General features: G+C 34.5%; 3 protein-coding genes across 8 annotated transcripts; 1 reads left to right on the forward strand and 2 right to left on the reverse strand.

Annotated features, from left to right (window-relative positions):
- The first annotated feature begins 1,319 nt into the window (after positions 1 to 1,319).
- LOC107911522 (U-box domain-containing protein 33) lies at positions 1,320 to 5,447 on the forward strand. 2 transcript variants are annotated; one of them, XM_016839353.2, is made up of 10 exons: positions 1,479 to 1,778; positions 1,869 to 1,972; positions 2,070 to 2,191; positions 2,362 to 2,466; positions 2,540 to 2,684; positions 2,836 to 2,976; positions 3,191 to 3,229; positions 3,426 to 3,944; positions 4,074 to 4,814; positions 4,976 to 5,447. In XM_016839353.2, the coding sequence occupies exons 1-10, from the start codon at positions 1,622 to 1,624 to the stop codon at positions 5,144 to 5,146; spliced, it is 2,244 nt and encodes a 747-aa protein (XP_016694842.1). In that variant the 5' UTR covers positions 1,479 to 1,621; the 3' UTR covers positions 5,147 to 5,447. The 2 variants fall into 2 exon arrangements, with proteins under 2 accessions (XP_016694843.1, XP_016694842.1); XM_016839354.2 differs by lacking the exon at positions 3,191 to 3,229 and having other exon boundaries at positions 1,320 to 1,778.
- A 228-nt stretch (positions 5,448 to 5,675) lies between these two features.
- On the reverse strand, positions 5,676 to 11,131 carry LOC107911523 (signal peptide peptidase-like 4). Of its 4 annotated transcripts, XR_001687921.2 has the most exons (15): positions 10,719 to 11,131; positions 9,581 to 9,739; positions 9,318 to 9,429; positions 8,995 to 9,111; positions 8,676 to 8,827; positions 8,356 to 8,538; positions 8,087 to 8,121; positions 7,677 to 7,839; positions 7,411 to 7,464; positions 7,178 to 7,270; positions 6,922 to 7,064; positions 6,642 to 6,688; positions 6,504 to 6,574; positions 6,078 to 6,161; positions 5,791 to 5,950 (listed from the first exon to the last, which is right to left on the reverse strand). XR_001687921.2 is itself a non-coding variant. In XM_016839355.2 (14 exons), the coding sequence occupies exons 1-14, from the start codon at positions 10,851 to 10,853 to the stop codon at positions 5,835 to 5,837; spliced, it is 1,617 nt and encodes a 538-aa protein (XP_016694844.1). In that variant the 5' UTR covers positions 10,854 to 11,131; the 3' UTR covers positions 5,676 to 5,834. The 4 variants fall into 4 exon arrangements, 3 of the variants coding, with proteins under 3 accessions (XP_016694844.1, XP_040961811.1, XP_016694845.1); XM_016839355.2 differs by lacking the exon at positions 6,642 to 6,688 and having other exon boundaries at positions 5,676 to 5,950; XM_041105877.1 differs by lacking the exons at positions 6,642 to 6,688; positions 7,178 to 7,270 and having other exon boundaries at positions 5,676 to 5,950.
- A 2,540-nt stretch (positions 11,132 to 13,671) lies between these two features.
- On the reverse strand, positions 13,672 to 20,507 carry LOC107911525 (SKP1-like protein 21). 2 transcript variants are annotated; one of them, XM_016839357.2, is made up of 11 exons: positions 20,160 to 20,507; positions 17,859 to 18,148; positions 17,155 to 17,379; positions 16,678 to 16,869; positions 16,477 to 16,587; positions 16,202 to 16,280; positions 15,342 to 15,445; positions 15,085 to 15,266; positions 14,464 to 14,523; positions 14,244 to 14,377; positions 13,672 to 13,933 (listed from the first exon to the last, which is right to left on the reverse strand). In XM_016839357.2, exons 2-11 carry the CDS (start codon positions 17,892 to 17,894, stop codon positions 13,917 to 13,919), a joined length of 1,140 nt encoding a protein of 379 aa, XP_016694846.1. In that variant the 5' UTR covers positions 17,895 to 18,148; positions 20,160 to 20,507; the 3' UTR covers positions 13,672 to 13,916. The 2 variants fall into 2 exon arrangements, with proteins under 2 accessions (XP_016694846.1, XP_016694847.1); XM_016839358.2 differs by lacking the exon at positions 14,464 to 14,523 and having other exon boundaries at positions 20,160 to 20,492.
- Between the last annotated feature and the right edge of the window lie 664 nt (positions 20,508 to 21,171).

A 21,171-nucleotide genomic window follows, 5' to 3' on the forward strand; every position in this document is an offset into this window, starting at 1 on the left:
ATAAAATTAAATTAAAAAAGGAATTTAACGCAAAATTCACGTACAGCAGCGGTATATTACCTTTATTTTTTCATCAGCCTCCTATGTAGATTAGAAAGAAGGGTAAGAGATGGGCTTTAATGAGTTGTAGATGCGGCCCACAGGTATCACGTCAAAAGGCAGTGGGTGAAATAATTATTGTACTATCTACCTAAACTCTGAACCCAGTCATGTCTTGAATATTTTTGAACCTACTGACTAATACTATCACCGTGAACAAGAATCTTTACGCTTTTTATACTTTTTTCTGCGGGACTGTACACTTACACTCGTTTCGAGTACTTATTTACTGTGCACTCAGTTGAAAAAAATAAATTATGCTTGCGTTCATATATGGGAATTAATAAATTTTTTATATATTAAAAAGTATAGCTTTAATAATCATATGGAAACCCCACTTTTCATTTTTTAGTGGCACTTTCTTTGTAAATGCTCCGTAACTTCCTAGTCATCTCGAAGAAACCGAAAGGGAATAAAAAGTCAAATTTACTATCAATGACTATATTATGTGTAAATTATATATTTGATCCCTTATTTTAATTTATTCATATTTAATCTTTATACCTTTTAAATTTTAAAATTTAGTCCTAATTAATTAAAGGAGCGTTAAATTAGTTAAGTTATTGATATTTTTAGATTCCAATTTGTGGCTTAGTGGTAAAGTGATCATCTTTTCTAAGAATAACTCAGGCTCAAATTACAATTGTATTAATATTCACAAAAATAACACTTTATTTTAATTAAAGAATTTAATAATTATAGTTTGACAAAGGACTAAAATTTTAAATTTAAAAATAACAAAATAGAATAACGAAGACCAAATCCGACAACTTAGCATGATAAAGGATTAATAATAAAATTTGACTTTATAGAAATTTAAATTATTTTAAAATTTTAAAAATATAATATTAAAATCAATTAAATTAAAATACAAAAATTGATTTCATAACTTACTCCTAAGAAATTGAGAGCTTAAGTTGATAAAAAAAGGTAAAATAAGTGATGCAATATTTAACGAGGAAAGGAATAGGAATTAGCCTGTGCAACCAATGGTCACTTTAAAATATAGTTTGTATTATTTTAATCACTCTATTTTTTTTAAAAAAAATTAGTCATATTAAATAAGATAATTGTGCGAATTAATTACTAACATTAAAATTCACACAATTATCTTATTTAGAATGATTAAATTAAAAATAAATTAAAATGACCAAAATAAAACATTCCTTAGAGTTAGAGGGTGTAGTTTATAAAAAAACAATACTAAAGATCAGTGGATCCCAAACCAAAAGCAGACAAAAGATATTTGTTCATTTTCCTGCAATACATAAAAATAAATATTTTAATTAAAATCCGATGAATCACAGCCCTTAGATCAATAGCACTTAAGTCCTAAGGCAAAGAATCTTGTCTTTTTCCATTTCCCAACAGGGGCAGTGTGGTGTATACCTTTGTCAACTTGCCATGAAAGTCTCTTCCCAATAGCAAATAAAAACTTGCCTTTGGCACTCTGCCTTACAACTTTGAAATCAAGTGATCAGTTTAGTGGGAAAAATAGAGAGATCACTAAATAAAACTTGTAATGGATCGCATGACTGATGCTGCTGAAACCATATATGTTGCAGTTGGAAAAGCTGTAGAAGAAAGCGAGCACACTCTGTTATGGGCATTGCAGAATCTTTGTCCCACAAAAGTTTGCATTCTTCATGTTCATCAGCCTGCTAGTTTATGCAACTCGAGTAAGCTCTGCTCAGTGCTAGTAGTGATCTCAATTGGGTTACTTCTTTGAAATATGTGAATATTTTGATTTTTTTTCCCTTGGTATTTAGGTCGTATGAATTTTACAGCAACCAGGCTTCACCAACAGGATATTGGGAAGAAGATTCTAGATAGGATCATGGACGATTACCTTCTAATTTGTGGTCAAAAAAGTGTAAATATAATTTCCTTCTTTTTTTTTTTAGGAACTGGTTAAAAATGAAGGAAAATATTTTCTAATTTTGGCCTTGGTTATGATGTGTTTGATGTAGGTAGAAGCGGCAAAACTAAATATAGAGATGGATGATGCTGGAAAGGGGATTGTTGAGCTAATTCGTGATCAAGGTATCAAGAAACTTGTCATGGGAGCAGCAGCTAACAAGCATTTTTCAGAGTACTAATTAACTTCTCACTCTAATTTCACTATTTATTCATTCTTCTTTTTTATGCTTATAATTTCTGAAAACTGTTGCTGTTTTACAACTATGCTAATGACACTATGTTCTGAACCCATGAAATGAAGGAATAGCATGCAAGTTACTTAATATGTTCTTAACATTGCAGGGGCATGACTGATCTCAAATCTGAAAAAGCTCAATATGTGGAGCTGCATGCGCCACCTTCCTGCAAAATTTGGTTCATTTGTGGGGGACAACTCGTCCATCGAAAGTGTGCTAGCTAACAGTCTTATTAATCTGTTCTGAAGTTTCAGCATACTTGTTTAACCGATGATTTACTGTAGGTCACTTGTTGAAAATGGACAATCAAACCTGAGCAGCTCTGCTTCAAGTTCTAGTTATTGGACAGTCTCTAACAAATTGGCTAGCAGTTCTGACTCATCTGTGTCTGAGACACTAGGGGAGAGTCCAGACTGGCTTGAGTTCAATGTACTATTCGACTTCCGCGAGGATCTTTATTATTTATCAATGCCTGAAATTTAAAAGCTTACATTAGGGGACCAGATATAGACATCAAGCATTTGTCAAATTCTTTAAGCTTCTCAGTGAAATCCTATCTATGGTTTATGAATTTTGACAGGAAGGAAGCGGTGATGATAAAGTCTTTGAAAATCTAGAACAAGCCCTATTCATTGCTGAAAAATCAAATCAAGAAGCATTTGACGAGTTGGACCGGCGTCTGAAAGCTGAAAAGGATGCTCTCAATGCTGTAGTACGCCAGGTAATGCCCCCTTCCTTTATTTTGCTCTCTTTTTGTGTGTGTATGTATATTTGCCTCAAAACTTATAGAATTATAGTTACATAATTGTTGTAGGGAAACATGTTTCTACTGATACAAGTTAGGCCTTTTGAAGTTCAACTTCTTCCATTCTTTGACATTGTCCAAGTTTTTGTTTTGTCTTCAATAGAAATGACCTAATGATTTTCCTACGTAGACTACACTAATGTTTGTCGGGAACAATGGAAACAATGAAGTAAGTATTTCATGTAACTGCTTATTCTGTTTATTTTGATTGATATTTATTGTATCAAGTTTGGCCGGAAGTTCCAAATGTCTGATTTCTGCCCCAAGATTTGGTATTTTCGTACTTTCTTAACCCAACTGGTAGACTTTAAACCTGCTTTTGTTATTCGTACAACTTTATAATGACAGCCATTACTGACTTGTAGGCAAATGAAATGAAAAGTTCATACATTGGAGAGTTAAGACGCAGGAAGGAAATTGAAGGAACACTTAGAAAACAGAACGAGGAACTTGAACAAGTCAAGCAGCAAAGAGATGAAGCACGCAAAATCGCCAGAACTCATAAGTTATTATTGGAGAGTCGAGGTGCCAAATCTGATCATGTTAAAGTATTGGAAGCTAAGGTATCATCTGCAATGGAGCAGTTACAAATTTACCAGAGAGAACGAGATGATTTGCGGGCAAAGCTCGAAAGTACTTGCATGTCAATTAAAGATCATTCAACAATACAGGAAGAAGGGAGTTCTAATGTGCATATGCAGCAATTCTTCTCAGAGTTCTCTGTTGCCGAAATCCATGATGCAACTGAGGACTTTGACCCTTCTTTCAAGATTGCAGAAGGAGCATATGGGAGCGTTTATAGATGTACCCTTCGTCACACTGAAGTGGCTATAAAAGTGCTCCATCAAAATAGCTTACAAGGGCCCTTGGAATTTCAGAAGGAGGTAGGCTTAAACTGAAACTTTTCGAGTCACTCAATATACATACATATTTTTTTTTCAGGTTGGCATTTTTAAGAAAATAGATTTTACCATAGAGAAAAAAATGAGGTGAGTGTGCTGTATACATTTCAGGTTGATATTTTGAGTAAGCTGAGGCATCCAAACCTGGTCACACTAATTGGAGTCTGCCCCGAAATATGGGCTCTCATCTATGAATATCTTCCGAATGGTAGCCTTGAAGATCGTTTGATCCCCAGGGATAATACTCCCCCATTGTCATGGCAAACTCGAATTCAAATTGCTACTGAGATATGTTCTGCCCTTATCTTCCTACATGCCTCTAAGCCTCAAAGGATGGTTCATGGCAACTTAAAACCAGGGAATATACTCCTTGATACCAACTTCGGCTGCAAACTTAGCGACTTCGGAGTCTGCCATGTGCTTTCTTCTCTCGAGAAATCAAACAATATGACTGATATAAGCCGCAAATTTCCTTATCTGGAGCCTCAGTTTCTTAACACAAGAACATTGACTCCTAGTTCCGATATATACTCATTTGGCATAATATTACTACAGTTGATTACTGGGAGACCGCCCTTGAGTATAATAGAGGACGCCCAACGTGCAGTAAATGGAAACCGTCTTAATGATTTATTGGATCCGTCAGCTGGAGACTGGTCATATGTAGAAGCTGAGCAGTTGACTCACTTGGCTTTGAGATGCTGTGATACTAACCGAAGCCGTCGACCAGACCTTGCTTCAGAGGTGTACAAGGTGCTTATTAGAAATACTATTGGACCCTTATCAACAATCCATGCAGGGTCTGAACAGCTTCGTCAGCCTCCTGATTCTTTCTTTTGTCCCATTTCAAAGGTTAGCTTCCATCATTACGAATGGCACTTTTATCAGTTACCAGAATCAAGTATTGCAAATCAATGTCGTCTCAACATATCCCTTACTGTCAAATGCTAGATTCTGGATGCAGAAGGGTATTCTAAACCTACATAGTATGATTGGTTTGCTTCTGTTTGCAGAAAATCATGATGGACCCACATGTGGCAGCCGATGGGTTCACCTATGAGTTAAGAGAGATACGGAGATGGCTGGATGGTGGGCACGATACCTCTCCTTGCACGAATATTCCACTTGCTCATCGCATTCTCATCCCTAACCATGCACTTCGTTCCGCAATCTTAGAGTGGTAGAAGCAGCATCACCACCATTAACGTTGTTCCTTATTCCAGGAACATATTTGATCAGTTTCCTACTGTTTTTCCCCATAGCCTATGTTGTGCGTTTCTTTCTATGTAGCATCCTTGTAAGTTGGAACCTTCATGCCGTTGCTTGTTTAAATAGAATATATACAGTGTTAACCTAAAAATATTATCTGTATGTATGTATATATGTCTATGTCTATGTCTATGTCTATGTCTATGTCTATGTATGGATGGATGATTTTCCTTAAATTTACATTAAATTTATAATATTTACATTTGTTTGGTCTTATTATACTTGTTTTATTAGGATACTCCCCTTGGCAAGTAGATAAAACAAGCCCCAATTACAAACTGGTTTATTCCATTATATACGTATGTCTATCCATAGCATTCGCTGGTAATTGCATCGCAAATTTTGCTCTCTTTTTTTCTCGGAGAAATGTAGACACACAACGTTCACAGGGATCATGTTCACACAGGATTGTAGAAAGTAAAGCTTCTAGGAGATTAGCTGAACTAGCTTCAAACTAGTCTGTTTTACTGGTTAATTTCTAAACGTGTTGCAATAACTATACTGCAAATATTACATTTGTAGCTTCTCTACAACCTAAAAGAGCAAAAAGGTTTATCAACTGGCACACATTTGAGGTACTTATTGTACAGGGTTTTATTACCATTATTCTCTCTGTTCTAAGGGCTGAAGTTGGACATGCGGACAAGGCCTTTCCGGTTCTCCTCTTGTCCAGAGAGTTTTGAGATCACCTCTCTTTTTCCCCAATGTAATAAATGTCCCTGCACCCAAAACAAATGACGTGTCGTAAGAGATATTTAAATGGAAGAAAACATTTCATCTGGGGTTTATGAGGAAAGCATTGCGTGTTACTACAACCAAACTGCTTTTAATCTCATTGCTACTTACCAAGAATGAAAGGAACAATGTAAAGCAACGCAGGTTGGCCGTGTCCATCCATCAAGTTCAAGGCCACATACGTGACTAGAAGACCTGTTGAATTATTTTAAACAGATATAGAATTAATGAGTGGATGGTCCTTATGTTGCAAGGCAGGAGACAAGGAAAATAAAACTGCTGAGAAATATAGTCCTATCACATTATTTTGGGACAGGTAAAATCCGTACAATATCATTTTCTTCCCCTTTCAATTCGGGGGATTATCAAATTTAGGGAAGATAACCTCTGCAAGTCAGGATCAAAATAATTATTACTACAACTTAGCAGTAAAGGGCTTGAGCCTCAACAAACAAAGTAAAATTCAAGCTTGTCTAAGTTCCCTCATACAGCCCACCTATGAACAGGTTGGCTCTGCAGACAAGAGTTTTCTCATACCTAAACCATAAGCAGTCATTGCCCATATGAAGTACCCTGCTCGAAGAGTCTTTTTTGTCAGCCAATCATATCTGCAAAAATAATCGACATTATCAGTCAATGAGCACTGAATAGACCAAACATAATAACCCGTCTCACCGTTGGAACAAATCCACACACCATAACATTTCAATGAAGATAGTGTTCTGAAAACAAATAGCACATTCATAAGATAAATTGACATAATTCCTGGACTTATTGATGTAATAATTGTAAATATGGCCTATTAACAAATTACAGCAGCATGTTTTGGTCTTCGGTTATAAGGTCTTAAAACTATATAAAGCATAAAGAATCAACAAAAGTAACAAAGACCAAAACTAATTCATTGATCCTGGCATAGATGTCACCAAAAAAGTTACTTATGGCTCCAATGTACCTTAGTGAAAATGCCACAAGCAGTCCAGGTAAGATAATGTCTCCAAATCCAATAACACTGTAGCCACCCCAAGGATCATAGATCCGGGGAATTTTTAGTAGCATTGGTATGCCATCCTCTCCACTTTTATCACCACGAGCTACCTAAAATAGAAGGAAAATAGCGGATAAAGGAAGTAACATCATTCCCTCAATGGTCAAAATGGTTTACAGAAATCAGAATTCAATGGTGAAAAAATAATATTATAATCACTTGCCACTATCATCACGCTCTCATGAAACCACCATTTGGAAACAAATACCCAGAAGATATCATACAAGAAAGCACAACCCAGAAGAACTGTTCCAACCTGATTCAACAAAATTCACCACTAAAGAACATCAAAAGTTTTTGCAACTCTTCTATTCTCATATGTAAACTAGCTACATGCACATACTATATGCATGCATCTCTAAGCAGTAGGCGGAAAAAGGCAAGTAATAAAGATACCTTGAGATTTGGCACACGAACAATCTGAAGGACTGTGATTATAAGTGCAATACCCTGATTGAGAAGGCAACAGGGGAGGTTCATATATCATCAGTTCACCATGATAAGAGTGTTAATCAGACTAATTTCTGAGTACATTAATTTTCAATGAGAACAAGAAGTCACTACAAGCAAATGGACACATTAGATACAATATAATCACCTGACAAATCCAGTAACAAAGAAAGGTAACAATAACATAAGATACTAGAAAAGTTGGGTCTTACAAGAATATCTTGCCCTATCCAGGCAAAGGATATACGACGATACACTGCCCAAACAACAGCAAATGTTATGCAAAAGGGACAGACAGCCAGTGTCAGATGCGAAACAGCTCCAAATAAGGGTACTTTAATAAATGATTCTGCAAAGCGTTGAAAACACCTGAAACTATATATTTGCGGCAGTCAGTGTCATACACGATCCAACTTGTTCACTGAAACTTAGAAAGAAAATGCATGTATTCTATTAATAGATCTGCTTTTCAAAAAATAAGGATTTAGTTACTTATTTCTTTTTTCACATTTCTGAGACACTTTGGTTTTAGTTATGTTCAGTTACAGTCATGTTTAAAAAGCAGAACAATCAAGCACGTGTAAACATTAAAAAAAAAGCAATGTCAGAGGAATATGCATACCATGATAACAAAGTCACCAAGCACGTTTGCAAGCCCTGGAAGCATAAAGGGATATCTGGGATCAGCATTCATCTCAAAAGAGTCTTCCCCTACCCCACCCGCAACCCTTTGTCCTTTCTATCAGGCCTTATTGCAAGTAAATGTCAGAAAAAGGTAACAAAGCATACAAATATGGCATCTCATTAAGAAACTTGTGAACTACCAATAAAACAAATGGAGTACATAAGCCACAATGAAATAAGCATAAAAATATATGAAGACAAGCGCACCTCTACTCCACCGATGCAAAACAGAACCACAAGAACCTCAACAAACCAGAATGACATAAGCTTGTAGAGCATGACCAAGAAACATGAAGCAGCCACAACAAAGAAAATTGCTGACATTGTATTTATGTCAACAAAACCACTAGAACCTGCACCTCTAACTTCTAGAATTTCTTCTGATGCATCCTGTGCATACAACATTAATCAACATAATACTGTGGTGAATGGTTGAATTAAAAAAAAAAAAAAAACTGTTGCTATATGTACTAGATCAGAGTTTAACAAAGAATGCATAAAATTTGCAATTAAAGAAATGAAGTGACCTTTAGCAGCTTGTCTTGCTCAATAGCAACTTCTCTAGCAGTCCAAGCAGACCAATAAGAAGCACACAAAATGGTACCAACAGCCATTAACCACAAAAACACTTCAGCAATATCAACTGCCGGCCGCTTGGGAGAGTAAAGTGCAACAGAAACTACATTGAGATAAAAAGGTGCATAAGATTTTAAAATCCATTCTGCCATGATGCCATAAGAGGTATTATGGAGAAAAGAAAAACACCAGAAGAGAGTATTTTTCCAGAACAACAAAGAGGAAGGACAAACTAGGACATTGACATAAAGGAAATGTGGAAACTCATACCCATGGTGTTGTTACTTATATATTTCTCCAAACGTGAACCGGCATCTTGAGGGAGCATAAGAGCTGGTATTTTTATATCTACATCAGCATCAGATTCACAAACCATCTTGAAAAGCTCTGCATAATAAGATTAAAAATTTTCCAATCACAGTAGTAGATTTATTAATTTTCATGATGATGGATACAGTTGAAAAATGAAAAGATAGCTAAAATGAATGCCTACAAAATTTCTTCAACTTTCTAACTTGAAGTAAGAATCATATCATTTATTGTGCACAAAAAAAAGGACACTTTTATTTTTGTTCACAAAGGAACCAACATACCTGTTTGGTTGTTTATTATGAGGATGGCAGAAGCACCGGCTTCTTCAGCAACATTTGCCTTCATTGTGAAACTACAGTTACCTCGATGCACCAGAATAACCTCCCCTGTAAGCTACCAACAGAGAAGATATTCAAGATTATGAATGACTTAAGGAACAAGTTTAAGGGAAACTGATCAGATGAAAGAACATGCACGCCAGAAAGAATATATCTAAGAGTCAAATTGGATGAATACATTGTAAAAAAGATTAGAATTAGAAAACCTGATTCCTAGGTTTGCTGCAACAATCAGGAGGATCTGCAAGTGCAAGCCTGGTATGGTTTGCATGTTTTTCTTTTGACTCCAAAGTAGGTCCAAAACGAGCACCAACACCAACATATTCGTTGTCTTCTAAACCATTAATCCATGTCGGGACTTTTACCTATGAAACAAACATATTAAATCAACTCTAATATGCAAAGGCCATATACATTACTTTGAAAATGATGTAATAAAAAACAGGGATAAAGCAACATTTAGCCCCTAAATTTAGCAACTTTTACACCTTGGTTCGTGAAATTTTTTGGTCCACATTACTCTCAGAATTTAACAGCTTTTCTCAATTTGGTCCCTGAACTTAGATTCTGTTAAGGTACAACGACATGGTACTCTAAGATTGTGCCACATCATCACTTTAAAAAAATTTCAAAACAAAAAGTTACTTCATAATTTTTTTAAGATTATAATATATGTATAAATTTCAAATGATGATGTGGCAAACCTCATAATCTCACGCCATCAGCTTATCCAATCCAAGTTCAAGTACCAATTGAAGTTCAGGTGCCAAATTCCGGGACTAATGTGGATAAAAAAAAGTTCAAAGACCAAATTGGGACAAGTTACCGAATTAAGGGACGAAATGTTGCTTTAATACTAAAGAATTTGATGCAACAAAGAAATAAAGATTCCAAAATACAAGCACCGTTTCTAACTCAATTTTCAAAGGGAAGCAAAGAAGTAAGAAAATCTACTATTAAGTCCAAAATTAAGAAACAGAAGAAAAACTAAAACCACAAAAGAGGGGGGGGGGAAGAGAGCCTATGTTTATAATCCCATCAGGATCAAAACCACAAAAATAAGTCTAAAACAATAAAAAAAAATTGCCACCATGATCTCAGCAGTCAAACAGGAAGAACTAAAAGACAAGGTCAAAATTTGAAGTAGATAAATCCTAAAAATAAACAATTAAACTAATTATAGATACTAAGGAACAACTTAATCAAACATCAAGTACAAGAGCAAAAGTCAAGATTCTTTCATCATTCATCCATTTTCACAGCAACCAAATAGACGCCAAGTAAAAAAGCAAAAAAAAAAAAAACGAGAAAAGAGGGGAAAGTTCAGGAATTTTGTAAGAATACCAGAACAAAATTATTAGCACAACCAGGTCTCTTTGGAGCAACGTCGTCTTGATGAACAATATCACCAGCTAAACCCAACCCAGCACTCGAAACTACAATTAAAACTACTATTAATACGCCTCTATTTATTTCCATATTTGGAAATAATTACCTTCAAGAAACGGATTCTAGGGTTTTTCTTTCTTTCTTCAAGAGAAAAAATAAAAAGGTGAAAGAAGATGGGAAGCAGGGAAAAAAAAGAAAAATATCACTTTTTTTTGTCGTTTGAAGTTCGGAACATGAAAGAAACGCCGTGTGATAATAGCTGTGATTGCATTTGATTTGCCTTTTACTCTTTTACTGTGTGGTCGACGCTCTAGTTCTGCGTCTGCACCTCACGCTATTACTATCTTGGGGAAGACTTGGCCTATGTTGCAAGGAGAAAACCAAAATTTATAGTTTTATTTTTATACTAACCCAAATCTTAGTCTAAATTGTAATTGTAGTTATTACTTTATCATAACTTCACTTGTTAATTAAAGTAAGCCATCAATCATTGTCTAATAGTGTTCAAACTAATAACTACTGTAGTTTAATCAATTCATAAATAAATAAACCAGCTATTTTAATTGGAATAATATTGTAAAATTTTACTTTAAGTACTCACAAAAAAGAATATCATTATTTATACACACTAATTGATATCATTTCATTATTAATTTATATTTTTTATTTAATGCATTAGAATGTTTGAAAAATCTATTGTTTACACTTTTCTAATTATTTTTTTATTATCATATTATTAGTATAAATAATGGTTTACAATATAGAATAGCGAAAAAGATCAAACATAAATACTTTTAATTATTACCTGAATCAAATATCACAATTCAAATGTTGTGACATTATTTACGATCACGTCAAACTACTGACGACGAAGACGTCAATTTAGTTGTAAGAAAAATTAAAAATCTCTAAAATCTTATAAACACTCAAAAACCTCACTGAATGAAATATTTTTTATTTTTAAATTTTCGATACTTAAAGATCTTAAACTTAATTGATATTTATAGTGTGATTCTTCGAAAAACATTTACCAACTACTATACAGCATCACACAAACAAATGTGTGAAATGAAAGTAATGGGCAGCAAAACGTGAGGTGATTCCCACAAACCAAAAGCAGTTCTAAGTAACACATAATGATTAATTTTTTGGAATAATATCTATATCTTAATTCACTAATTGCGCTACAGAAAACATAAAAATGGTTGGAATTTTTTTTAAAGTCAACTGACATTTATTTTCGCTTTTGGAATAGATTCATTTCCATTGTTAGGTCACCGAACAGGCCCTTTGGCGGTGGGGGTGTAAAATAGTTGGAATCGAGAGAGCGCGTGGGACAAACAGACACTATGTAATCAAAGTTCAAAGGTTACCGGCTACTGTCTGAACTGGTTAAAGGTTTCCGTATAGACCGTACAGATAAGACGGCATAATAATAAATAATTACTTGGATCTGGATCAGGTAATACCAGCCTCACTGATTTCTCGCTACATTTTACCTGATTATTGGTTGTATCCATTTCCAGCCAATGAAAACAAAACACGCGACTATAGAGATGCTTGACACGGACGGCACTGAAGCTGCAAAAGGACGGGCCCTCACATGGATACCCGGTCAGTTATGGCAGCCTATTCTTTTTAATGGTGGATCACACGTGTGGCAAATGGCACAAGTGTCGACCAGCCCACCTGTTCAATCTGTACGAGAAAACTTCAGCTAGGATTTTCTTATCAAGAAATCGTTGAAAACATACACGCATTCGCGTCGTCTTTATAATTATATTTAGAATATTACTTTTCTTTTCATGTCTCTGTATTTCAAATTATGTTTTTGTTTTTTTTTTCGTTTTCATATTGTCCAATATTATATAAAAATCAAGTTTAATCGATCTTCTTTGGCACAGATCAAAATCGTTTCCAAAATGAAACAAAATACTTATAGTGCATCGCCACAAAAACCATTTTATAATTGAGTACGGAATAATTAATACATAGTATTCTGTTCATTTTGAAAAGTTGGAATCTTTTATCTCAAATACAAAAGCATACGTATATGTATACTATTAGAACTTTCGTCTTGAAAGGACATTTCAAATCGTGGTGGACAAATGACCCAAGAAAACCCAGTCAGTGCTCGGTTATGATTTTTATGAGATGTTGGGTCCAATCCACCAGAACAAACTTTGGGTCCTAGCAACAAGCCGTGGTTGCTTTGTTTGGTTAGACAACTGAATATTTCTCAACCAATGAACCAAATATGCACACAATTTTCGTTCTTCTAATTTTTGCTATCGAAATGAGTGGAGGAGCATTATTGATGTTCAACACCGTAATAATGTAGGGCCCATGTCCTTTTATGGTATATCCACTTATTCAATGCCGACAGGGAATCTACATTCACAAGGACTAGTCTAGCACCAATACTTAAAAGCTATGACATATAATACATTAAAAATAATATATAAAGTGGCATATTACTGCATTTAATACACAATAATTAGTATAAATAGTATGTTAATCTTAGCGGGGAAAAGTATAATGAGAAAAAAAAAACTAAAATTTGCACTAAAAGGCCCCACAAATTCCAATCTGATATTGAACATTTGACTTCCAAGTTGTAAAGTAACATGAATTTACGGATATCCCCTTTAAACTGCAGGCCAACAACATCCAACCAAATTCCATAGCTTATAAACAATTCCCAAGAAAATTTCTTCATAAATTATTGGTGATTAGATGGTGTGGGTGACCAGAATAGAAGGCCTTCATATGGTAGTTGAAAGCCCCTTCGGCCTTCATACAGACCAACTGAAAACAGCATGAACGTGCATTCTAACACACAAAAGATAAGCTACTTTCTTTTGGTTTTTTGTTGCAAGAGAAGAGTAATTGACATGACCAGAACTGGTTCAACAAAACACAGTTCCCTTCTTATTTCTTTCTATTATGAAAATACAAAGAGGTTGCCCTCACAATCAAAATTGCATACTAAGCACAACAAAAAAAAAAATTAAAAGAAATTTGAAAACTTACAAAGGATCCACAATGCCAAGGATCCCAAGTCCCAACCCTTATAGGTGTCATCTTTCAACCACCTGAAAAGCCTCTTATCAAAAATTGTTCACGCTGTGAGCCGAACGAAGGAAGTGCTCATCATCTTTGCTCAGAATCTAGCAATCAATACACAAATAATTTACTGTTAGCTATTTACTTGTTCGATCAAACAAGATTTGAAAACAAAAGAGAAAACAAAGTTTGGTTTTAACTTCCAACCCAACCATCACAACCAAGAAAACTCATTAACTGATCATCAGGAGAACAGAAAATAATGCAAAACATGTAGCTTATTTTGTATACAAGTTCAACTAGTTACTTTCACAACAATTGACATGGTGTAAAAGCAAGTAGAACCACAGATAATAATTCTATCAAAACTTTTCACCAGACAAACTTAATAATAGAAAAAGGATAGCAACGTACTTGCATATCTCCTTAGTGAACCATTTCCATTAAGAGAAAAATGCACCGGTTTCCTTTCATGACCAAAAGATAGAATTTCTTGCATTCTTTCTGGCCAATCTGAATTCAATCTACGGGCAAAATCTTCCACCTCCCTAAACAAAAGATAAAAAGATAGATAATTTGGGCTATATATACAAACTTCCTCCAACATAGCGTAAAACGAGTACAAGATACTGACATTGTTACTTCATTGGATACAGTCAGCTTACTACTTTTCCTCAATTCATATGAACAATACCTAAAAATAATATGGACAAGTACATAGATTTCAAATGGTCAAGACCAATGATTTCAGATTCTTTAAATTTTCCAAAATAGTCCCGATATACAGAATAAACACAATATCAGACTGTCAAAGAGATGCAGCAGCGCTTCCTTCTAGATATATAAATGGACTTGCACATTTATCATTGAGAAACAAATAAGGTTAGGTCATAGTGTCTAAAGTCTAGTCTTTACAATGTTTATTTGGAAGCTCAATCAGTGGGACACCTTGTCTGTAATAAATTGACAGAAAATGGAGAAGGGAAAAAAGAGAGAAAGGAGAAACAAACCCAGCATATCTTTAACCCTTATTTTGCCTCCCAAATATGCAAAAAAAAACCACTTAAGACAAAACGTCAAACCACAAAATCATGAATTATTTCTCTTAGACTACCAGGCAATTGAAAAAGATGAAAACACCGAAGTCTTAAAGCACAGGGTTACGTGACCACTTTTCCTTCAATGCTCCAGAGGAGATGAGGAGGAAGGGAGCAAAGAGGAACAGGAAGATTTAGAGGCAAAAATTCGTCTTTACCTGTCTATTTTTTCTTTCAATGCCGGATCAATCTCGTCATCAATATCACCATCATCAAGCTCATTCTTATTGTCAAAAATATTATCTTCGACATCATGTAAGTTTGAGGTAGCACCAACACCAGCCCGAACTTTCTGACCAACTTCGGCACTATGGCACACTTGGTTAAGACCATTTGGTTCCTGGAACAGGAGAGGAACTTCAGTACCTTGTCAATATTCCAACAGAAAAAAAAAGAATAATCTAGAGGTTCACACCTTATTATGGTTTTTAATGGCTTCATTGGCAGATGTGGTCTTCTGCTGATCTTTTCTTCTTCGGTTCTTCTTTTTACTCTTTGAATTTTTTATCCCTTTAGAATCTGCAAAACAGAATTCCCTTACCTCCTATGAGGCCTTCAGAAGGAATTATAAAAGGAAGACTAAGAGGCAAAGCTTATGGTATCCATGAAAGCAGAACAAATTAAATGGTTATAGTTCCAATATATAAAACTTATGTGCTGGTACCAATGCCAAATATAAAACAAACAATTATAATTAGCTCTCTAAACACTTATCAGTTACTTGATATTCACAATAGAGTAAAAAATCTCGACAATTTTCAATTTTAGTTTGTTGGAAAACTACTCTAGATAAGGATCCTCAACAATGACAATTGAAGGAAACAAATAAGCACTTAATCATTTTATAATCCTATTCACTAAAATCTCTCCATAATCTTCAAAGAAACATCATGTGTTTTCCATGCCTTCACAATTATAGATCATCAAACTGGTTTCTGATAAAGAAACACAAAAAAAATTGCTTCTCTTGTCCAGTCGAAGTTCTATCATTCACTTTTCAGCCCTCAGACGCCCAAATGACTGCAGGGAAATAAAAGATATTTGGGCATTGAGGTTGAGAATGATACATGAGATGCAAACAGAACAGAACTGAATTTTACAATTCTTTCTAGGAGAAGAGCTATCTCATCAGTAAAACCATCTATCAAGACTATTCTAACAATATAAGCAAGTCAATCAACCATATACTCTTAAAACAGAAGGTTTAAAGAACTATTATCTTTGGATAGAAAATTAAATATATTCAAACTATATCAGAATGAAACTTAAGCATACCTCCATTGTCTCCATTAATAAATGACAAGAGATCATCAACTGAACGATCATCAACACGCTCTTCTTCAACCTCAATGTTCTGAGACACAGAAGTTTTCATTTATTTACACGCATATTAAGAGGAGTGTGTAATGATGCCTTATAAAATTACTTGACAAAGCAAGTTCATCTAAACCAGAAAAAGGCTTTACAAATAAGTAAAATTGCAAAGGGTAGGAAATAATAAAAGAAAACAGGAAAAACAAAAAGTAAAAGCAAAAACAAGAGACGGTGACCTTTAGTTTCTGCCTCTCCTTTAGTTCCTTCCTCTTTTTTGCATACAATCTATTCAACAGTCGAATGCGCGGGTCATCAGTTGTGTTCTTCAGAGGCTCCAACTTTTCTTCCTAAACCAGTAAAATAGGTATTAAGGATACGAAAGAGATTAAGAGAACAGACATGATAAATAAGGAGGTTTCAACTAGCACCAGACACACCTCAGTAAGATCATCAGGCAAATGAAATATCTCCCGGATCTCCTCAGGACTTTTTCCCTCAATAATTCGTGCAAGGGCACGACTAGTAAGATCAACTAGAGGTTTTAACTGAAGGCTATCAGCAGCAGATGTCAACTCACAAAGCCTCTTTGTGTCCATTCGGATAAACTTTTCGTCAAAAGACTTGCGTTCCTTCCAACAGAAAGAACAAACACAAATGAATGGGAAAGGAAGCTCAGTGTTAGTTTGCTACATGGAATTATCCTAGAAACACATATAAATTTTATTTTTCCAGAAATAGAAGTGGCAAAAGAAATGAATTATACACCCAAAAAAAAAAAGCCATCTATACCTAAAGGAAGTTAAAATTGGCTCCATATATGCCACTCCAGAAAGATTAAACATCTATTAAAGAAAGCAAGAGGATAACACCAAATATAAGAGGTAAATGCTAATTGAGAGACATGTTTAACCTACTTTGTTAGAGCGACCAGGCACTTGATGAAACCGACAATAATCAAGAATTAGGCTTAACATGGCAGGATTGACTCGCTGCGGAAGAGATATAGCATAATTCTTGGAGGATCCCATGCCCTTTTGTATCACTTCATGACATATCATGGGACAAAACATTGCAACCTCCTGTTCCACTTGTTGGATTGAGCCATCAGCAGTTTGAAGCCAAATGTATGACTTCATCATCTGAGAACAAATCCAGCAAGGCATCAGAATAAAAACTTAAAGATACACTTGAAAACCAACCAAGCCCAGCCAAACTATGAAAACCAAATTCACCAAATAGAAACATAGTTGTCATTCACCACCCCTCTCTAGACATTATTCCAATGGGGTGCCCGCAATAAATAGATCAAAAAGATAAATTGCTAAGAATACAGCCAAACAAATTTGTTTACAGCATAATGTTTAGGTCCATATTGCACCAGAGCTAAATCTTTTCCAAGTTACCTAGGTTATTTAGTTTCTATAGAAATGCAAATAATCCTGAACAATATGCCTCTGATACCTACCAACAGAATCTGGAAGAATTTGAAAGAAATTTCTCTCTTTTGAACTATATAATTATGATCAACCTAAAACATAAAAGAAGTGAATAGAAAAAAGGACATACTTCACCAGGAAAATAAATACTCTATAATTTAAGAGGACTCAGAACATCTTACCTCAGGTTTAATGACTGCCATATCCACTTCTGACATTTCAAATTAAATTTTAAACACCAAGAAAGGACTTCCTGTAAAGCTTGTTGTGGTATAAATTCTGCACCCTGCTTCTCTGGAACTCAAAAGGTTGAGTAAAGTAGATCAAACAACGGCTTTGCACTTCTTAAGTGATAGAGACTCTCAAACCTACAAGTTTCCCAGGGTACTATTATCAATGGAAATTTTCCCACTTGCACGAACATTGATTTTGGAGGTAGATCTCAAGAAGTACTTAAACTTGGATCATGAAGCTGTTCAATCAAAAACAATACAAAAATATGCAGCAGAGTTACAACAGATATTTCAGCTCAATTAGAATAACTGCATTAATAAACAATTGTATCAAAATATAGACAAATTTCTAAAGTTAAGAAGTTAATTGGTAAAAGTACCATAGAGGCCCCTGTACTAGGAGTCAAATTACATTTTGCCCCCTCTATTCAAAAAATGGGCAAACTAGTCCTTGTACGTTAAATCAAAAAGCAAACTGGTCCTTTTGTAAAAAATTTCATTCAATTCTATTGTTAAAAACCAGTTCTTGTACATCAATATAAGGTACACACCTTTTTGTTATTTTGTCAGCTACGCCAGTTTTTAACAGAATAAATGAATTAAATTTTTAACAAAAAGCATGAATTTGGCCTTTGATTTTACGAACAGGGACTAATTTGCCCATTTTTTAGTAGAGAGGGCAAAATGCAATTTGACTCCTTGTATAAGGGCCTCCATGGTACTTCTACCGAAGTTAATCACATAACATGTTACAAGAAAATATACACCTAAGCCCTGCACTAAAAATTGAAAAGCTGTCCCCAGAACCCAAATAAACCGACTCTGTCAATCAATATTTTTTATCCATGTCTGAGTTAAGCTTTGACACACTGTTAAAACCATTCCGACTGAGCAAAATATTGGCCTTTCAAAACAAAACAGGGATCTCAATGTTATCATGATTCTAGTTGCTGCAACCACTAGCATCAGAGCCAAAGCCAGCAGCAGAATTAAAATACTTGACATTGCAAGGGAAAATAGCAAAGTAGTCGAAACTCGAAAAAGTAAATCATTTACTAGGATTATCTCAACTTTTCTCTGACCAAGAAAAAATACTTTCTTTCTGCTGAATTTGCTTTAAAGAACCAAACTCCAACATTAAGCATACAGATAGTTTCAGTGCAGCAGGACAAGCAGGAGTCATGGCACGATGATTCCCTCATAGGAAATCAACATACAAATTTCTGTTACAGAGCTTGACACCTATTGTTAAGCACTCCCCCGGTAAACTATAGTTATCAATTAAGAATTCAAAGTTATGCAGCAATAGCCCCACTGTTGATGCGCAAATGGTAAACGAGAGATAAATGAAACCCTTCTTCCAAAGTCAACACGGAGCCTCTCAGTGCTTCACCTCTTAATTCCATTTGTCTTTGTTGCGCGTGGATATTAAATCATAAACACGCGTGCATTACATCCAATTTCTCTAACTGTACTCCGTACAAAACTACCTTTGCTGGATTACCACCATTCCTGAATTAGTCCTTATTTGACCCTACCTCCAAAGATTCTGATTTTGATCACTCCAGAATATTATTTCTGTTATTAAAACCATTCCACCTCTATTAACCTTTTACGTAATTGACTTTTAAAATGAGCTATTCAGCTTATGGTAACTTAAATTGTTACCAAGAAGGACACCTAGGTCACTCAACAGTTCTAAAAAATACCGAAACACCACGTGGCAGCGAAAACTTTCATCTGCCGTGCTTCTGGGAGAAAACCATTCCACCTTTATTACCTTCATTTCTTGCATGTATTAGTTACCAACACAACCAAAAACGCCTTATAATTCAATATTAAATTTAGTTCATTTTCCTACACTTTTTCTAGTCTTATTACCTCTACTCGTTTTCTAAGCAACCAAACACCTTTTTAACAAATTAAAACACGGAGAGCATCAAATCAACAGAAATTTATTTGCAAAATCAATAAAAAACCTAAACCTACCTAGCTCAGACAGTCGAGCAGCTAATGTATCGGGAACTAATAAATTGAACAAAAAAATTAAATCAGAATAAGAAAATGAAACACATTTCCGTCACCAATCGATCCTAAAGATAAACCAAAAACAATGAACGAACGATTCGAGAAAGTTAATCTTAACAGAAAAGTACAAAACCGATTTTCTCTTTCATTTTTAATGTTATATATATATTATTTCATTTATTTTTGCAATTCATAGGCAAAAAGGCGTGGTTCCGATTGTACCTGTGTGTAGAAAGCAGCAGAGATTTCAAAGCTTTCGAACTGCTCAGATATGGCGGTTGTCGGCGAACTCCGAAATGGATAAATGAGAGATAGAGAACGGAAAAAGAAAGAGAAAAATATAGTGTTTTTTTCTTTAATTTATAACGTATAAATTTTTTATTTAAAAAAAGTTAAATTTTCGGAAAGATAAATATTGTGGAAAAAGGGAAAATAAAGGAAGGGATTGTGCCCAAGGTGCGAGCCGTGTCGCTGTCTTTCGACGAGCGAAGGGTCCGATAAAACGTCACCGCACACTCTCACACACACACGTGAACCCTATTAGAGTTGGTTGGGGTTAGGTGGTTCTGTCTTTTCTTTTTCTTATTTTTTTCTTATTTTTCCATTTCCGCCCACCCCACCAGCCACCCTGGAAATACCCAAGATGCAGTTCTCTTTAAAGAAAATTCTAAATTCCTTTTTTTATCCAATTAAAGAAAATTATGAAATTAATAAGGATTAATATAATTCTTTTCCTCTTAGTTTCACAAGTAAGCCTATATTTATTGTTTTTTCATTTTATTATTTCAACTTCAACTTTGTAAAAATATGATACATAATATGTGATTGTGGACTTATTTATTATATTTAGATAATGTTAAAATATGCTCAAAATTTATGTACAATTCTTCTATTTTAATTTCAAAAAATTTAAAATTGTATTTTGTAATACAATTATTGATGGGATGTAATATTACATTATTTGGTTCATTTTGTTAGACTAATATTCAAGTGCTTAGTTAACAGAATATAAAATTATCTTATTTGATTCATTTAGTTGAAATATAAAATTTTTTAATTAACGACATATAAAATTACTTAAAAATAAATTTTATTATATTATCTTTGTTATAAAATTTTGTCTCTTACAAATTTACGTCTTTTAGCTTTTTTTTTTTTTAGACTCAAGTTTGTCATAAAATTACAATAACTAAATAAGTTAATTTTTATTACATATTGATTTTATCATATAAAT

This window comes from Gossypium hirsutum, chromosome D11 (assembly GCF_007990345.1).
Source record: "Gossypium hirsutum isolate 1008001.06 chromosome D11, Gossypium_hirsutum_v2.1, whole genome shotgun sequence".
NCBI lineage: Eukaryota > Viridiplantae > Streptophyta > Magnoliopsida > Malvales > Malvaceae > Gossypium > Gossypium hirsutum.